Consider the following 14,180-nt stretch of genomic DNA (forward strand, 5'->3'; position numbering starts at 1 on the left):
GGTGCATGGTTTATGATAGGGGACCAGGGGTCTGTCCTGAAGGTGTGATTCAGCACCTTAGGAGTTCAGCTGAAGCTTGGTGTTACCAACCTGAGGAGCTCTTGAAGGAGGAGGTTTCCCTCTGCACATACAAATATGGGAAACAGCCAGGCTGTTGCTCTATCTGTGAGGATTTGGTGCTAAAATATGGGAAAATGGCAACAAGTAGACAATTCAGTTTTGCAGACGACCTTTCTGTCTATGTACTATGATCCTTTATGCATATGTAATTTTAGATCTAAAGGGCTGAGTTTATTCTTTTGAAGGGTAACACCTAATAGTAAGGTGTTGAAGGATGTTAAATGACATAGTTCAAAGGGAATTGTCCAAGGGACTTATGCAGAACAGCTATTTATGTTCACATGCCCACTCATATATTTTCAATAGGAAAAAAGATATGCCAGCTGCCCTCCCAAACATGCCAGCTCTGACCTTGCTCCCAGAAAAATCAAAGGAAAAGCATCTATTAATCCAAATAGATAAAAACATTTGTCCAGACAAGTGCCTGCAACGTTTGGTTTAGAGCTGTTTTAAATGAAGAATAAATCATCAGAGTAATTACTGACTGAGCAGCTGCACTGTATCCTCAAATATCAGGAGATGTGAGTGAGTTGTCCCCTGAAGCACAGCCTGTGTATTCTTTATGTGCTTTAGGAGCACACTTCCAAATGGGGAGAAAATGTGAACACCAGCAAAATGGAGAGATTCACACTGAGCAAAGCTGGTGTTGACACAAGTCATTGCCTATCACATAAATTTGATCCAAACATATCTTTCCAACTGATTTTTCAAAATTTTGTTTGGGACCTTGAAAGCATTAGCTTTTTACAATCATTCAATGACTACGTATTTTAAATTGAATTCTCATAAAAAGTCCCAAGTTCAAACATTTTACATAAAGTTGATAAGATATCCATTTTAAATAGGGATACATATATAGCAGAGATGTTTTCATCCTCAGTGAGTTGGAAATTTTTAAGCTCATGGCTTCCTTTTTGCTAAACAAATTTACCCTTCACAAAGTGTTTTTCAGCTTAGTGGGTGAATTACATTTTTTTCTGATTTTGTTATCTTGTCCGAGGGCTGATTACTCACTGGCATTATCTGTTTGTTATCTGTATTACTATATTCACCATGTCTCCAAGAAAAAATCCTAATCAATCCCTAAAAATCACAGGCCTAAATTAATCACTTTGATCCATCTGAAACAGGGGCTCTCCTTTCGTCCTTTCTTCTGCCTCCCAAGGAAAAATTTCTTCTCCAGTACCCCCTGCCTCAAACTTTGTTCTCTCTCCTAGTGAGGGAAGCACAGATAAAAGGTGGTGCTCTTAAACACCCTGACAGGGATTCCTTCCTTCAGCTCCTATAAAAGTCTACACAAAGGTAGAGTGAGGAACTGAAAATTTTATTTGTGATTGGCAAAAATGAATATAAACTGAACTGGATATGAAATTTTAGATAACCTGAAATCAGACTTAGGACCTGTGTGTAGCTGCTAGTACATAATTTTAGGCAAAGCCCCAGAAAGACAGTCAACTAGTTTTAGTAAGTTCCCTATCATCTTACTGAAATTCACAGTTTTTTTAACCTAATAAATAGAGTATCAGTCAAGTGGAGACAATCTGCAGTAAATGCTCTGCCATGCTAGATCCCAATCCCTTCTGGTGGTGCTCCTCAAAGGACTTGGTAAAGAAACAGCGTCAGTGCTTTCTCCTGGCCTGTATGAACTTTGCATTTTGCCTGTAGGAAACATGAGGGTATTTATACATAAAGAGAAACCAAACAAATACCCTATGGGTACCTCATAGTTTCTACTGCATAGAGAAATTACTGAGAATAAATGACAGCCCTACTAAAAGAAAAAAAACAAAACAAAACAAAAAAAAAAAAACAAAACCAAAAAAACCCACAGAGGACACTCTACATAAGTCCTTTCAGATCTTTATCCAGGCTAAGAACAACATCCCTTGATTACACTTGTGAGGGTCAGCCCTCAACTTTACAAGAAATTTACAGTTCCTGCAGCTGATCAGGAGAATTTTCCTCTTTGGCTATCCAATGTTTACCTACAATGATTCCTATCCTGAGCACTGAGGATTATGTCTTATTATAATGGAATAGCTTCTGTGCTTCAGCATTCCTTTGTGCTTACAGACTTTTTCACCTAACTCAGGGACCTAAAGTCTGCTGCAGAATTTTTAGTAGTGCAACCAAAGGATTGCAGGACAACCAGAACAGAAACCCTCTGCCCCTTCCCAGAAGTTTTCCATTGCAACCTGGGATCCACAATCATAGGGATGCTTTAGATTTAATTAGTCACTTCTACATTTACTGGAAATCATTACTTTAAAATACAAACTGCCACCTGCTCTTTTTTGGGCAATTAAAAAAAAAATCAATCAATAAACTCATAAGAAGTTTAAAAGATTTCACCTTTCTGAAAAACAACATAGGCACTTCTGTAATAACTTGAAGAGATATGCAAGAGTGCCCCAACAGACAGCTGGCATTATCATTCAATCAACAGACTCATTATTACTTCCTCTATTATTATAGCAGATGTCCAAAATTCATAATACTCAGTGCAAGAATATTTGATTGTTCATTACCAGAAAGAGAATTTGAGATTAGAGAAATCAGTCATTACTCTGCCTTTTGCTATTCCTTTGTTTATAAACCCTGTGACATCTTCAAAGGAAATGGAGATGACAGAAGCCCTTGTGAAAGATTTAAGATATAACCTTTTCTGCTGCAAAGCATCACTACAGAATCATTGAATTCTCTGAGTTTATAAAGAGATTTTAAATGTGAAAATGTGCTTAAAGAAGTGTGAATAATGCATGCTTAGTCTAAAAAAACCAAAACAAAGCACAAGTTGAGCTCAACACTGGATACTGTCTCATTGAAGAGGCAGAATCCATGCATTGAAATTACAAGATTTGTTTTTCTTTTTTATAATTAGTTTTGGAATTGGCTTCCTTTTGTTTATGGTTAAAGTTCCTGCTAATGATTTTATAGCAATTATAACTTCTATCTGTAGCTAACAGGGTGACCAAAAACTATTCAATGAAAGCGGGACTGATATTACTATTCATTATTTAGGTGAGACTGAACTTTGTGGAGTTTAAATCTGCCCTGAAGATATCAAAGTGAGTCCAAGTGAGCTGGCAACACAATTTGACTTTCCATTTTTCTCACACCATCTGACTCCTGTAAAACTTTGAGACAAAACAAAAAGGTGTTGCTCAGCTGGGCAACAGGCCACTGAGAAAGATTTGCTCAGGTTTAGTGTTTTTACTGGAGTGAACCTCTCAAAGGCCAGCGCTCACTGAAGAGCAATTTGTGGATATTTTGTTGAAGCATAGCACTCACAGGCACTCTCTTACCTTTGCTTTTCAATACTATCAGAAAGGAAGACAACCCCTCATTAGTTTCAGTCTGCTAACATGTACCCATGTGTCATTAGTAAAAGCTATGCATAATTTACTATACACAGAAGTTTCTGAGTTTGCTGGGAGTATCAAACACAATATGCTACTGCCACAGTTCAGAGAGGAGCAGGACACAGCAGAAGGCCACGGATTATGAAACAGCTGGATTTCCAAAGCCCTCCCTTCTCCCCCTCACGTTATACAAATTCTGCAGTATCCTAGAAGTGAAGAACTCCAGGGACATGGTGGGAACAGACTGCCTCTGTAAGAGAAGGAAGTATCTGTGTGTGCCTCTGTGTGCATGAAGCAGCAGGAGCAGGCAGTAATTCTGGCAAAGGACTTGATGGCATCCGTTTTCAGAAAAGAATGAGGAAGGTGGTTTTCCTGAACTAGTTTGGGTATTTGATTAACAAACATGTAGCTCTGCTGGGCTGTAATCATGGCAGTTGGGAAACCAGGCTCTTCAGATGGTTTTTGCCCTGTGGGTATGAGAGGGGATTTTGTTCTTTCAAGTGCAGAATCTCTTTCAATGCAAAGCCTTTTCTGATTTGTGGACAACAGACAACAATTTTTTATACAAAGAAAATGTTCACCATGAATGATCCCTCAAATCCCCCAAATTATTTGCCTGAAATCCTCAGAAACATCCTCAGCACCTCTTATGTTCCATTTCTTTTCACAAGGAACAGAATACCAATGACAATGACTCCTAATTCTAGGGGAAACTAAAAGCAGTGGGGTAGTCATGCAGTGGAAAACAAGTTAAGCCAACAAGTGAGTCCATCACTATAAAGGAAAAGTAACATATAGTAATTTTCACTATTAAGATGGCATAGACAAATCAAAAATAATTCAACATTGATTAGAAACTTCATCAATACTTAAACAATATCAAATATTTCACCTACTGCATGATCCCTCTGTCTTTCACAAAATAAAATTAAATCAATACCTGGAGATGCTGTCATGAGATGCTGCTGAATCTAAACTATCCATTCTTTCAGATGCTTGCAAACCAGAAGCTTGACTAGGATTTTTATCAATTGAGTCTAGTCCTGACTCCTCAGAAAGTTTCATCATATGGTTCTGGTAATACAAATGGATGCTCTCCCGTGTTGGAACATTTCCCTGTGGAAGAGAGTAGAGGTAGACATACATGGCCAGGGGGAGGTGTATTCTTCGAGGAAGCAGTTTCTTCTGTCATTTGGAAAGTAACAGACTGTGCAAACACCTTCCTAGCAAATAGCAAACTACAACCTAGAGCAAGTCAGATTGTGACTTAACCTACCATGGCCCAGAGTGTTTGGTTTTCAAGCAAAACTGGAGCAACCCATGTGGTTTCAGGTTATATTTAGCCACCACAACTCTGCTGGATGGACTGCAGATCCTTTAGCATGGGAATGATGAGTGAACTGCATCCATGACTCAATCTGCACTCCAGCAACTTTTGATGGACCTCTCTTAGCTTTTCTGACTCTAGGAACTATTATTAGTGGCCAGTAGGAGAATTTTTAAACAGAAAACAAAAGCCCAAGAACAGTTCATGTGCAAACTGATCTAGATTTTAATTAGTGTCCCAAAGTCAGAATTTATTCATGAATTATGGATACAGATGGAAATCCATGAAAAAAAAACACTGAAGACCTTTACTCTTTCTCTGAAGTTCATGAAAGGATAGTTTTATTAACTGTCAGACCAGATCTGGGCACAAAATCAAGTCTTTCTGGCTGTGATACTGTAATCAGTATTTTAAAGGTGTATTATCAGAATAAAATTGAGAATTTTCTGTTCTTAGACAGAAACACATCCAACTCATTCCACTTAGTGGTTGCATTGACTTCAGATGATAAACTGAGAGATTTCTATTCTTGAGTGGTATTTTTTCTAACTTATAATGAAGCCTTATGCAAGGACTTTTTCCACCTAACATAATAAATGTAGTTTAAAATATTGCCTGTATTTTCCTTACTAATTTTAATTAGTAGTATTGTAGCATTTCAACTTGTAGTATTTCTTGTAGTATTGCTTGTAGTATTTCAAATCTAGTCCTCTACAGCATTCCAAAATGACAATACTCAAACCTTTATGTTTTGTGAAAAAAAAAAAATTAAAAATCTTAACAAAATTTGACACTCGGGTTTTTAATTAGGTATGTTTATGTACAAACTGTGTTGCTTCTTTAGTGGTAAATGTTGTCACCATTGTGATATCTTGAATCTGAAATGATGGCACAAGTTACATGCTAGCTCCACTGCAGGCCTGGCATAAAGGTTAAGAGTTATATCATCTACTTGCATTTTGGAGATCTAAATTTCTAGTTACAATAACAACAATAATCTCTGCTAATGATGGGTTTTGCTAATATACATCTAACTTGTGAAGGACCACACAGCTCCATTCTCACTGAAGAAATGTATGCCCGTGTGTTGTCAGTCATTTTCAGTGCAAGTTGAGCTACAAGAAGAGTGAAATATGCAGACTGAGGCAGTTTTTGAGCTGTTTAAAATGCCAGCCACTTCTGACCTTCTTGAATCTATTCTGTCCCTTCAGAACCACACTAAACTACAGAAGTATTTCAGCCAAAACCTTACATCAACCTCTCAAAGAATTACTTTTCCCTTAATTTCTTATGTGTCCAGGCAATAAATCAAATCATTTATTCTTTAAGGATTTATAAACCACCAAGCAGTAAAAAAAATCCAAACTTATTTTTAAAATGCACATGTATGTGAAATTTTCATAATTTTCCTCCTCACTGCTGTCATCTGAAAAGACAGTCTTTCATTTTTCACCAAGCTGGAAATGGTATTAGCAGACAAAAAAGACTGAAGGAATTACCTTCTTAATCTCCCTGGTCAGCATACAGCGCTCAATCCTGAGCACGGTGGAGATATCGATGTGTTCTCTGGAGATGGAGTTAAGCCAAGCTGTGAAACTGTCCAGCGTTGCCAGGAAAAGGACCCAAGTAAACTTCAAGATATTAAATATCCTCTTGATGATGTTATCTAAGGGAGAGCAAAAGACACAGGGAATTAATGAACATAAATATCTTTTGCCTGGGGTTAGATTCATTTTTCTTTTATTGTCTAATAATGGTAATCCAGGCTGTGAAACCCTGTCATACTAAGGAATTTCTGAAGATGGCTGGAGGCCTTTTGGCTGTCTGGACCATTTTCCTGACTGTATGTCTAGGCTTATCATCTGGAATCCCTATTCCACCCTGTAAGTCCTTGGTCCTGCCACCATTAGTCAAATAAACAGTTCCTGATTTTAGAGGGACACTATGCACAGGTCTGTGAAATGAAACACAAAGGTTTGGGCATCTCCTGAGAGTATTAAACATCCCCAGGTCCTGTGATCTGAACAAGTGTTCAATCAGTGTGTTGAGCTGAACCTCTTCAGTGTCTAATTAATTGTGTTTCTGCACAGACTTTGCCTTTTGTGCTTGAACCTTGCTAAGCTGAATTTTAAAGCCTAAACAGTCTTTGAATCTGACCTCACTTCACTTTGAATCACACTTCTCTGTATTTACTCTTTTCAAAGCCCCTGTTTATCTAAGTAGGCTGCACTGTGCCATCAGTTATCTCAGATGAACAAGCACAACTCGGATAAAAAATAATTTATAAAACTTTATTCTTGCACCATTTTGGCAAAACAGTACACTTTATAATGAGTAAGGTTTATGGGTGTATACCAACAATAGTAGCTTTATTTTGCTCAACACATCTGTCTCAAGTTAATTTCTCATTTCAGTAGTTCATTTGGCATTAATAATGGTATTTCTCAGCCAAAGAGCAGTGCTTTCACCTTTTTTTTTATCCACTCACAAACACCACACTAGAGTTCTCATGTAGTATTGCAAATGTTCAGGTCTAGGCTGGATGGGGCTCTGAACAATCTGGTCTAGCAGATGGTGCCCTTGCCCATGGCAGGAGGGTTGAAACCAGATGATCTCTAAGATCCCTTCCACCAAAAGCCATTCTATTATTCCACGAATCAATGAAAGACTAAAAAAAATATTTTCAATAGCCAGTTGTCCCTGCTAGGTTCCAAAGCCCAGAGCGCTGGGTGTAAAGACAAATTTTCAATTAAGCAGCCTAAGAAATAGTAGAAAACTGTCAATAATGTGCAATGCATGATACTCTCAACAGCATCACTTCTTAGCTGTTCCACAAGATGGCATGCAAAACTCTGCAGAATGGGTGTACAGCTTCTTACAAAGGTTCCGAAAGGAAAGCTATAATGAAGTAAAAGATTACCCTGGGCCTCCAGAGTGGTTGCATGCACATTTATGGGAAAAATTAATTAGTGGTATTTCCTGGAAAGTGGGTGCTGAAGTAGCATTATGTCCCATTTACCAGAGCTATGCCATGGAACAGGTCTGCTAGCGCTGAGCATAAAAGCATTTAGCACCCTTCACTTGGTCATATAATTATTTCAATAATATTAAGCCCTTTTTTTTTCAGACCTTTTCTATGTCATTTAGAATTGGAGATATCTTTTTGAGCTATCCACTTAAATTTTATTCATTCAATGTGCAGGTCTTAAAGTTGAGGAAAACCAGACACTAAAAACTAAATGTAAAACTGTTTCTACTTCAAGGACCATCCATTATCTTTGAATTCCATACAATATTATGAGTAGAAGAAAAGAGAACACCACACATACACAAAAATGTATAGCATATATTCTTTTTTAACCCACACTCTTCCTCTCCAATGTGTAACTTTTGCTATTGACTTCAGGAGAACTCACTGCTCTCAGGTTATTTTTTTTTTTTTTTTTTATTGACCACCACTGGCCTGGGATAGTCTCACCATGGTGCCAAGTACTTGCAGTCTAATCTGAAAGGTCATTTTTCTCCCTGGGATGGAGGTGTTTTAGCAAACATTTTTAATGACATTGTAGTTGTTCTGGCACCTTTGCTGTTCTTCAAAATTTAAAAAAGAATCTTTGGGGGATCAATTGCACCTAAACATCTCCAAAATGGAAAACAAATGCTTACTTTGTGCAGGGAATGCTTCTCTCTGCCTGAGAGTGTGAGATTCAATCTAAGGTTACTAATGATATCAATGATTTATTACCAATTAGTGGCTAATTTTTCTAGGCGTCTTCTTTAACAAATTTTACCTAGGAACAGCCAAAGTATTTCAACAAAAATATAAAGCACTTTAAATGTATTATTTCCAATATAAATTAATTATAAACCCCCATCTTTTTCCCCTAGCTCCTGTGTAGCACCAACACTACATCCCTAGAGATGCATTTGTGTGATTCACTTCAGTGTTTTAAGACAGATAACTGCATTGCCATTAAGCAACAAATAACAAACCCACCAACTTCCCTCTCTCCTCCCCTTTCTCATAGCAAAGCAGCCCATTTATTTGAGACCACTGCTCTTGTGAGATAGAAATTATACCTCCCACATCCTTTTAGCCTGCTCTACCCTGTAAGTCACTCAGGGACACTCAGTTCTGGATTCTAACCAGAACTGTGGGAAATAATGTTATATAGAGAAGAAAAGTAGCTCTTGGTGATAAAGTCTCATTGAAGGTAAGCCATGATGAAGATGGCTCCTACTTAAGAGGAGAGTCTGTTTTCTTCCTTTACTCCAGTTAGAAACAAGGAGCCAAGGTTGGATTTATGATCTATTAAATTTCTTTGCAGGAAAAATTTGAATGTGGGCAACATCCTGGAAACTGCTGGCATTTCTTCTGTTGTACAGAACTGCCCTAAGTCTGATTTTGAATGAGAACATGTAAGATCAGAAATGTGTAATTTTTTTAGAGGTGATAACAGTGCCGTGCTGAATGGGTGAGTACCAAGAAAAGCATTATAGTAACCTTGCTGAAACACACTCAAAATCAATGGAGATTTCAACACAGGTCTGTGTGCAGTCAAGTCTAGAATCTTAGCTTAAGTTATTCTGTAAGTAAAATACACAGCAGTGATCAAGTCTGAGCTGGCAGGTGTATCTGCTAAAGTATTTAGAGAGTGAGTGCAGTAGCTAATAATCCAGAACCAGAAGCTCCTATGCTCAAGGCTTGTAAATCTTGCAATATAAAATCTGATAGTAGTTAGGAAGCTCTTACTGCATCAGAGTGGATCACTGCAATGCTGTCTCTGTGACAGGCCACTGGTCACAGCTGCATTGTAACAGCAGAGAAACCCTTGTTTTGCCTCTATACCTGGTCCATCAGATTTCTTCTTGACAGGTTCTTCTTCGCTGTCCTCACAGTCTGCATCATTGCCTCCTCCTGCAAGGCATGAGCAAACCAGTGAGTGTTACACCTACAGAAGTGCTGGTGTAAATGCTGTTCAAGCTAGAGAATGCTGCAGTTACTAAGCAGTAGAGACTGGTTCCTCACCTACCACCATAACAGAAAGCACATTTCCATTTCCAAAGCACTCAAGTGAAGGGACAACCCTGTCAGTGAAGGTGTTCATGGATGACCATCCCTCTCAAAAGTGAAGGCGTTCATGGATGACCATCCCTCTCCTGTAATTTGCAGTGGTGTTTTCTTACTAGATAAGCTGCTGAGTGAGATCGTCTGATGGTGCAAACCCAAATAGTTTCTCAGTTGCTCCTCTGCCACACTCAGCAGTCTCACCTTCTGCTGACTCACACTTGAGCTCATTTCTTCATCTCCTGAAAGGGCAACCTGAGCAGTGCTCTGATCTTTTCCGGCCTCTGGCCACCAAACCTGAAGGAATTGAGTGGGACCTTCAGGCTGACAGGAAGCAGCAGTGTTGTTTTGACAACACCACGTGCATTTATGGAGCCTGTAGCCAAAGAGTATTGTGGAATCACAGGCAGAAATGAAGGACAAACAAGTGCTCCTCCTACTATCTAATGCACAGTAATTGCAGCTGCAGTTTCAGTGGCAGAAGCCCAATTATAAATTCCTTCCTTTTGACAAGTAAAGATGCCAAATGGAGGAAATGTCCAGATGATTAAACCTGTATGGGTCCCTCTCTTCCCTGTCCATACTGACCAGAAAAGCTTTTGAATTTCTATTTTTTAGCTAAAAAATGGAGAAAAAGATCAAGATACATAAACCATTATAAACTGGTGTTTTCTTCAGAGGCATGAATGATTTTACACTGCCACTAAAACCAAATCAACATTTGCATGTTTTCCATTCACTATCTACTGAATTTACGGGTTTGTGGATATTTGGGTTGTGGATATTTGGGTTCCTTAGTGACTGCAACATGGAAAGGGAAAAATAATTCTTTATATTCTTCTTCATGTATCAACTCAAGCTTCTTTAGGGAACAATATAAGAAATGTGGCCAAAATAAATAATATGTATCTATTTAATGGAATTTTTTTTACAGCTCCACTTCAACCACAGGTGTTTGGCGATTCCCTCATGAAATAGTTCATCAGCACCTTTCCCTGGGAATGCACATGACTTGCCCATTGAAAAGACTGACTTTGGTGAACTCTAGCCTGGACAGAAAGATGAACTTTTTTATGATATGAGGAAGTGAAAGGGTAATGTCCTTGCTCTGACAAATGCCTATAGTTTACACTCCTGTATTCTGGAGGTATGCTGTTAAGTTCCAGGTTATTTTCTTTATAAAGTTATGTCTTTACAATTTACTATTGCAAATACTACCACAAGTACTTTTACATAACTGATGTTTTCCGCAATGTGTTGAGTCTTCCTACTCAACAGAAGTTCTGGGCATTTCTTGCAACTCCATGGAAAATAGATATATCCCATCTTCCCCTGTACCTCCCTCAAAGTGTGCCATGCAGAGCAGAAGGACGTGGCTGTCACTGACCTTGCCATGGGTTGGTGCAGGAAAATAACACCAGCCAAAGTTAACTCATTTTTTCAGTTCCTAGCCAGCACTGAGAGCACTTCTCCTCTAAACCTTGTCTGTCTTTCACTACCAGGAACAACAGGCAACAGTTAATATTCTATTTTTTTAAATGGAAAAGGCTACCTACCATCCCCAGATTCTTTTCGCCTTCTCTTCTCTTTCCCAAAACTTTTCTTCTCTTTGCGCCTCTGTCGTAGAGCTGTTTTAGGGTCAGTTATCCAGGCTTGATAAACAAACTAGAAGGAAAAAACTCATTTATATCAAGGTTCCTCATGTTCTGAGAGTAAGCCATAAAATAAGCTACAAGCAGGACTATACACTTTGAGTAAAAGCATTCAGACCTGTGGGGGCAAGGAAATATTTTTAATCCCAAATCAAACACCTTCCCCGCAGATCTGCTGAGTTTTCATATGCTATTTTTGTAAGTGTAAAACCAAATGTGAAAATACTTGTGGGTGACCCAAGCTTCATTAGAATCCACAAAAATGTATGCTCTGAACTTTGGGAATTAATACCTTTTTGTGTATATGGGCTACCTTGTCTGAATCCCTCTATTCTGTATTACTACTTTATCACATTACAGGCAGGATACAGAGCAAACAAAACTTTTAGAGAAAGTGCTGCAATCCACTAATTAAAACATTAAAAGATGTAGAGATATCCCTGTACAGGTAACTGTATTTTTCACAGCTTAGGTATTTTTCCCACTCTGTATATCCCAGTGGAATGTTCATAGATTACTTATCTATACACGGTCCCAAAACTGGCACTCAGGAATTCCTCAGATTGTTTCCTGATTTTAATAATGTTGTTTCAGATAAGTCACTTACGAATCCTTCTGCCACTGTTTTTCCAGTTGAAAAATGAAGACAGTAATACTTACCTATTTATCCAAGGTATTTAATGGGACAAAATCCTGCTCACAGCACTCACTCAGGTCAACAGTCTGTTGACCTGTATGACTGCATGAAGCATTGGAATTGGCCCAAAATATTTATAAATTATATAGCAGTGTGGGTAACAAAAGCCAAAAAGTAAAAGGAAAGTTACTGAAATGTAACTTTTTTATAGTTCAACTTAAGGTTGAAGGAAGGTTACAGAAAAAAGGAACAAAACTTGTATCTTTTAACCCTATGTGACATAAAATTTACGTCAATAGCAGAAAACGAAAGTAATTTTATCTTCTCCACAGTTCTTTAGGGGAAAAGGTGTTCTTTTGCTCATTTAATGGTTTGCATTGAATAATGGTAATTATCTTCAATTGTCTTCTATTTCTAAGCAACAGAGGTCACTGGCAGAGAGTGGGCAGGGAAGCACAAAGATGCAGGCAAGAGGCTGAAAAAGCACAGTAACAAAACAGCACTATTTAATTAATTCACAGCACAAACATGCAGATGGTGGCAACAACACATGTATATCTCAGTGAAGCTGGAATTGCCCCTCATAGGACAGAATGGTAAAATTTCTATTTGATTTCTTTATATTTTTAGAATTTTCCTATGCAAATCACTTTGGAACATTTAAAGTATTATTTTGAAACTGTTAAACTGATGTTAAATTACTTTAAAAGGGAAAAATGCTTTGTTTTGTGAATGTGCACAGCCATGGAGAGGAAATTATTTTGATACTGTTGAGAAGAAGGTCCTCTCTCAAATCTCTCCAAGTCTGTGCATTTAATTTTGTGTGTCTGAGTTGTTCCAAACAAGCAGCACATGAGAAAATGTGTGGGATCAGAGGCCCTGGTTTCCCTTTGCTTTGTAACAGGTGTTTTCTAATGAAGGTGCTCTGGGGGAATGGTGATACTTAAATGAGCTAACACCATATTACTTTAATGGAAGTCAGAAACCGTCAACATATTCTATTGTCATTTCACTGTGAAAGTGTATGCTAGCCACAATTATAGCGTGAATAAAGAAATTAGAGCTAAAAGGCAGACTTTGAAGGGGGTTAGAATTAAGAAAAGGAATTTGATTTATAAGTTTAATGTAACTATCTATGCTAAGCAGGGGGTATTTTAAGAGGATACTGGGTGGATATTAGTTTAGATTTCTACCACTGCAGAAACTTCCAATTTAATATCTTTTAGGCTTTGGAGCTGGTACTCTCAATCTGTAACATTCACTCCTTACAAAAGTCACGTTACATATGGAGTGGAAAATGATACTCAGTGCCCAAAGTTAGGAAATAATAAATGTATTCAAGCAGGGCAAGAGAGAAGATGGACAAGTCTTTTTTGTGATGATAAAGGCCAGAAGAGTAGAAAGCTAAAAAGGGGTTTGGAGCAGAATGTGTGTTTAACAAACATTTCACCAGCTTTCTGAGGTCAATTACCACTGCATCCATAAGATACATGCAACTTGATGTGACCATCTTATAAATCAGTATCAAAAGAAAATAAGAATTTTGGTCTGCATTTTCTCTCTGGGGTTGTATGTAAAAAAAGGATAGACCTCTTTTCTTTTGATTTGAACACTCCAAAATTATGAAATGCATTGCATTTACTAGGAATGAGAATTTAGCTGTCATCATTTTTTGAAATTAATTCATATAAGAGGAAAAATGCAGATGAGGACAGAGGTGTATATACACTACATCAGGAAATATAAGGTGGGTCACATACTGAGCATTTGAAAAATGTCATGTACCTTTGCTGCTTTGATTAAATACTGAAGAATAGTTTTGGGTAGTTTAATGATAGACTTTGGCAAGGCTAAAATGGCTGAAGCAAATTTTCCAATAGCTCTCTATAAAGAAGGACAAAGCAAGAGTAGTTAGTAGAAAGGCAGAAAATATTAATAAAAAGGATCTCTTTAATTACTGTATCTAGAATACTAAGAACAAATTTACATTCATAAACTTCAATATGAGAAAAAA

The 14,180-nt window shown here is 37.8% G+C and overlaps 1 protein-coding gene across 1 annotated transcript in view; it reads right to left on the reverse strand.

Moving 5' to 3' along the window:
• PIEZO2 (piezo type mechanosensitive ion channel component 2) overlaps positions 1-14,180 on the reverse strand; it is a 283,328-nt gene that overhangs the window by 24,022 nt on the left and 245,126 nt on the right. Inside the window, exons 35-39 of the mRNA XM_077784376.1 lie at positions 13,952-14,050; positions 11,434-11,542; positions 9,659-9,727; positions 6,309-6,475; positions 4,423-4,598 (exon numbers count right to left, since the gene is read on the reverse strand). Coding sequence (XP_077640502.1) covers positions 4,423-4,598; positions 6,309-6,475; positions 9,659-9,727; positions 11,434-11,542; positions 13,952-14,050 — 620 coding nt within the window. The remainder of the gene's footprint in view (positions 1-4,422; positions 4,599-6,308; positions 6,476-9,658; positions 9,728-11,433; positions 11,543-13,951; positions 14,051-14,180) is intronic.

This window comes from Lonchura striata, chromosome 1, assembly GCF_046129695.1.
Source record: "Lonchura striata isolate bLonStr1 chromosome 1, bLonStr1.mat, whole genome shotgun sequence".
In the NCBI taxonomy this organism is placed as follows: Eukaryota; Metazoa; Chordata; class Aves; order Passeriformes; family Estrildidae; genus Lonchura; species Lonchura striata.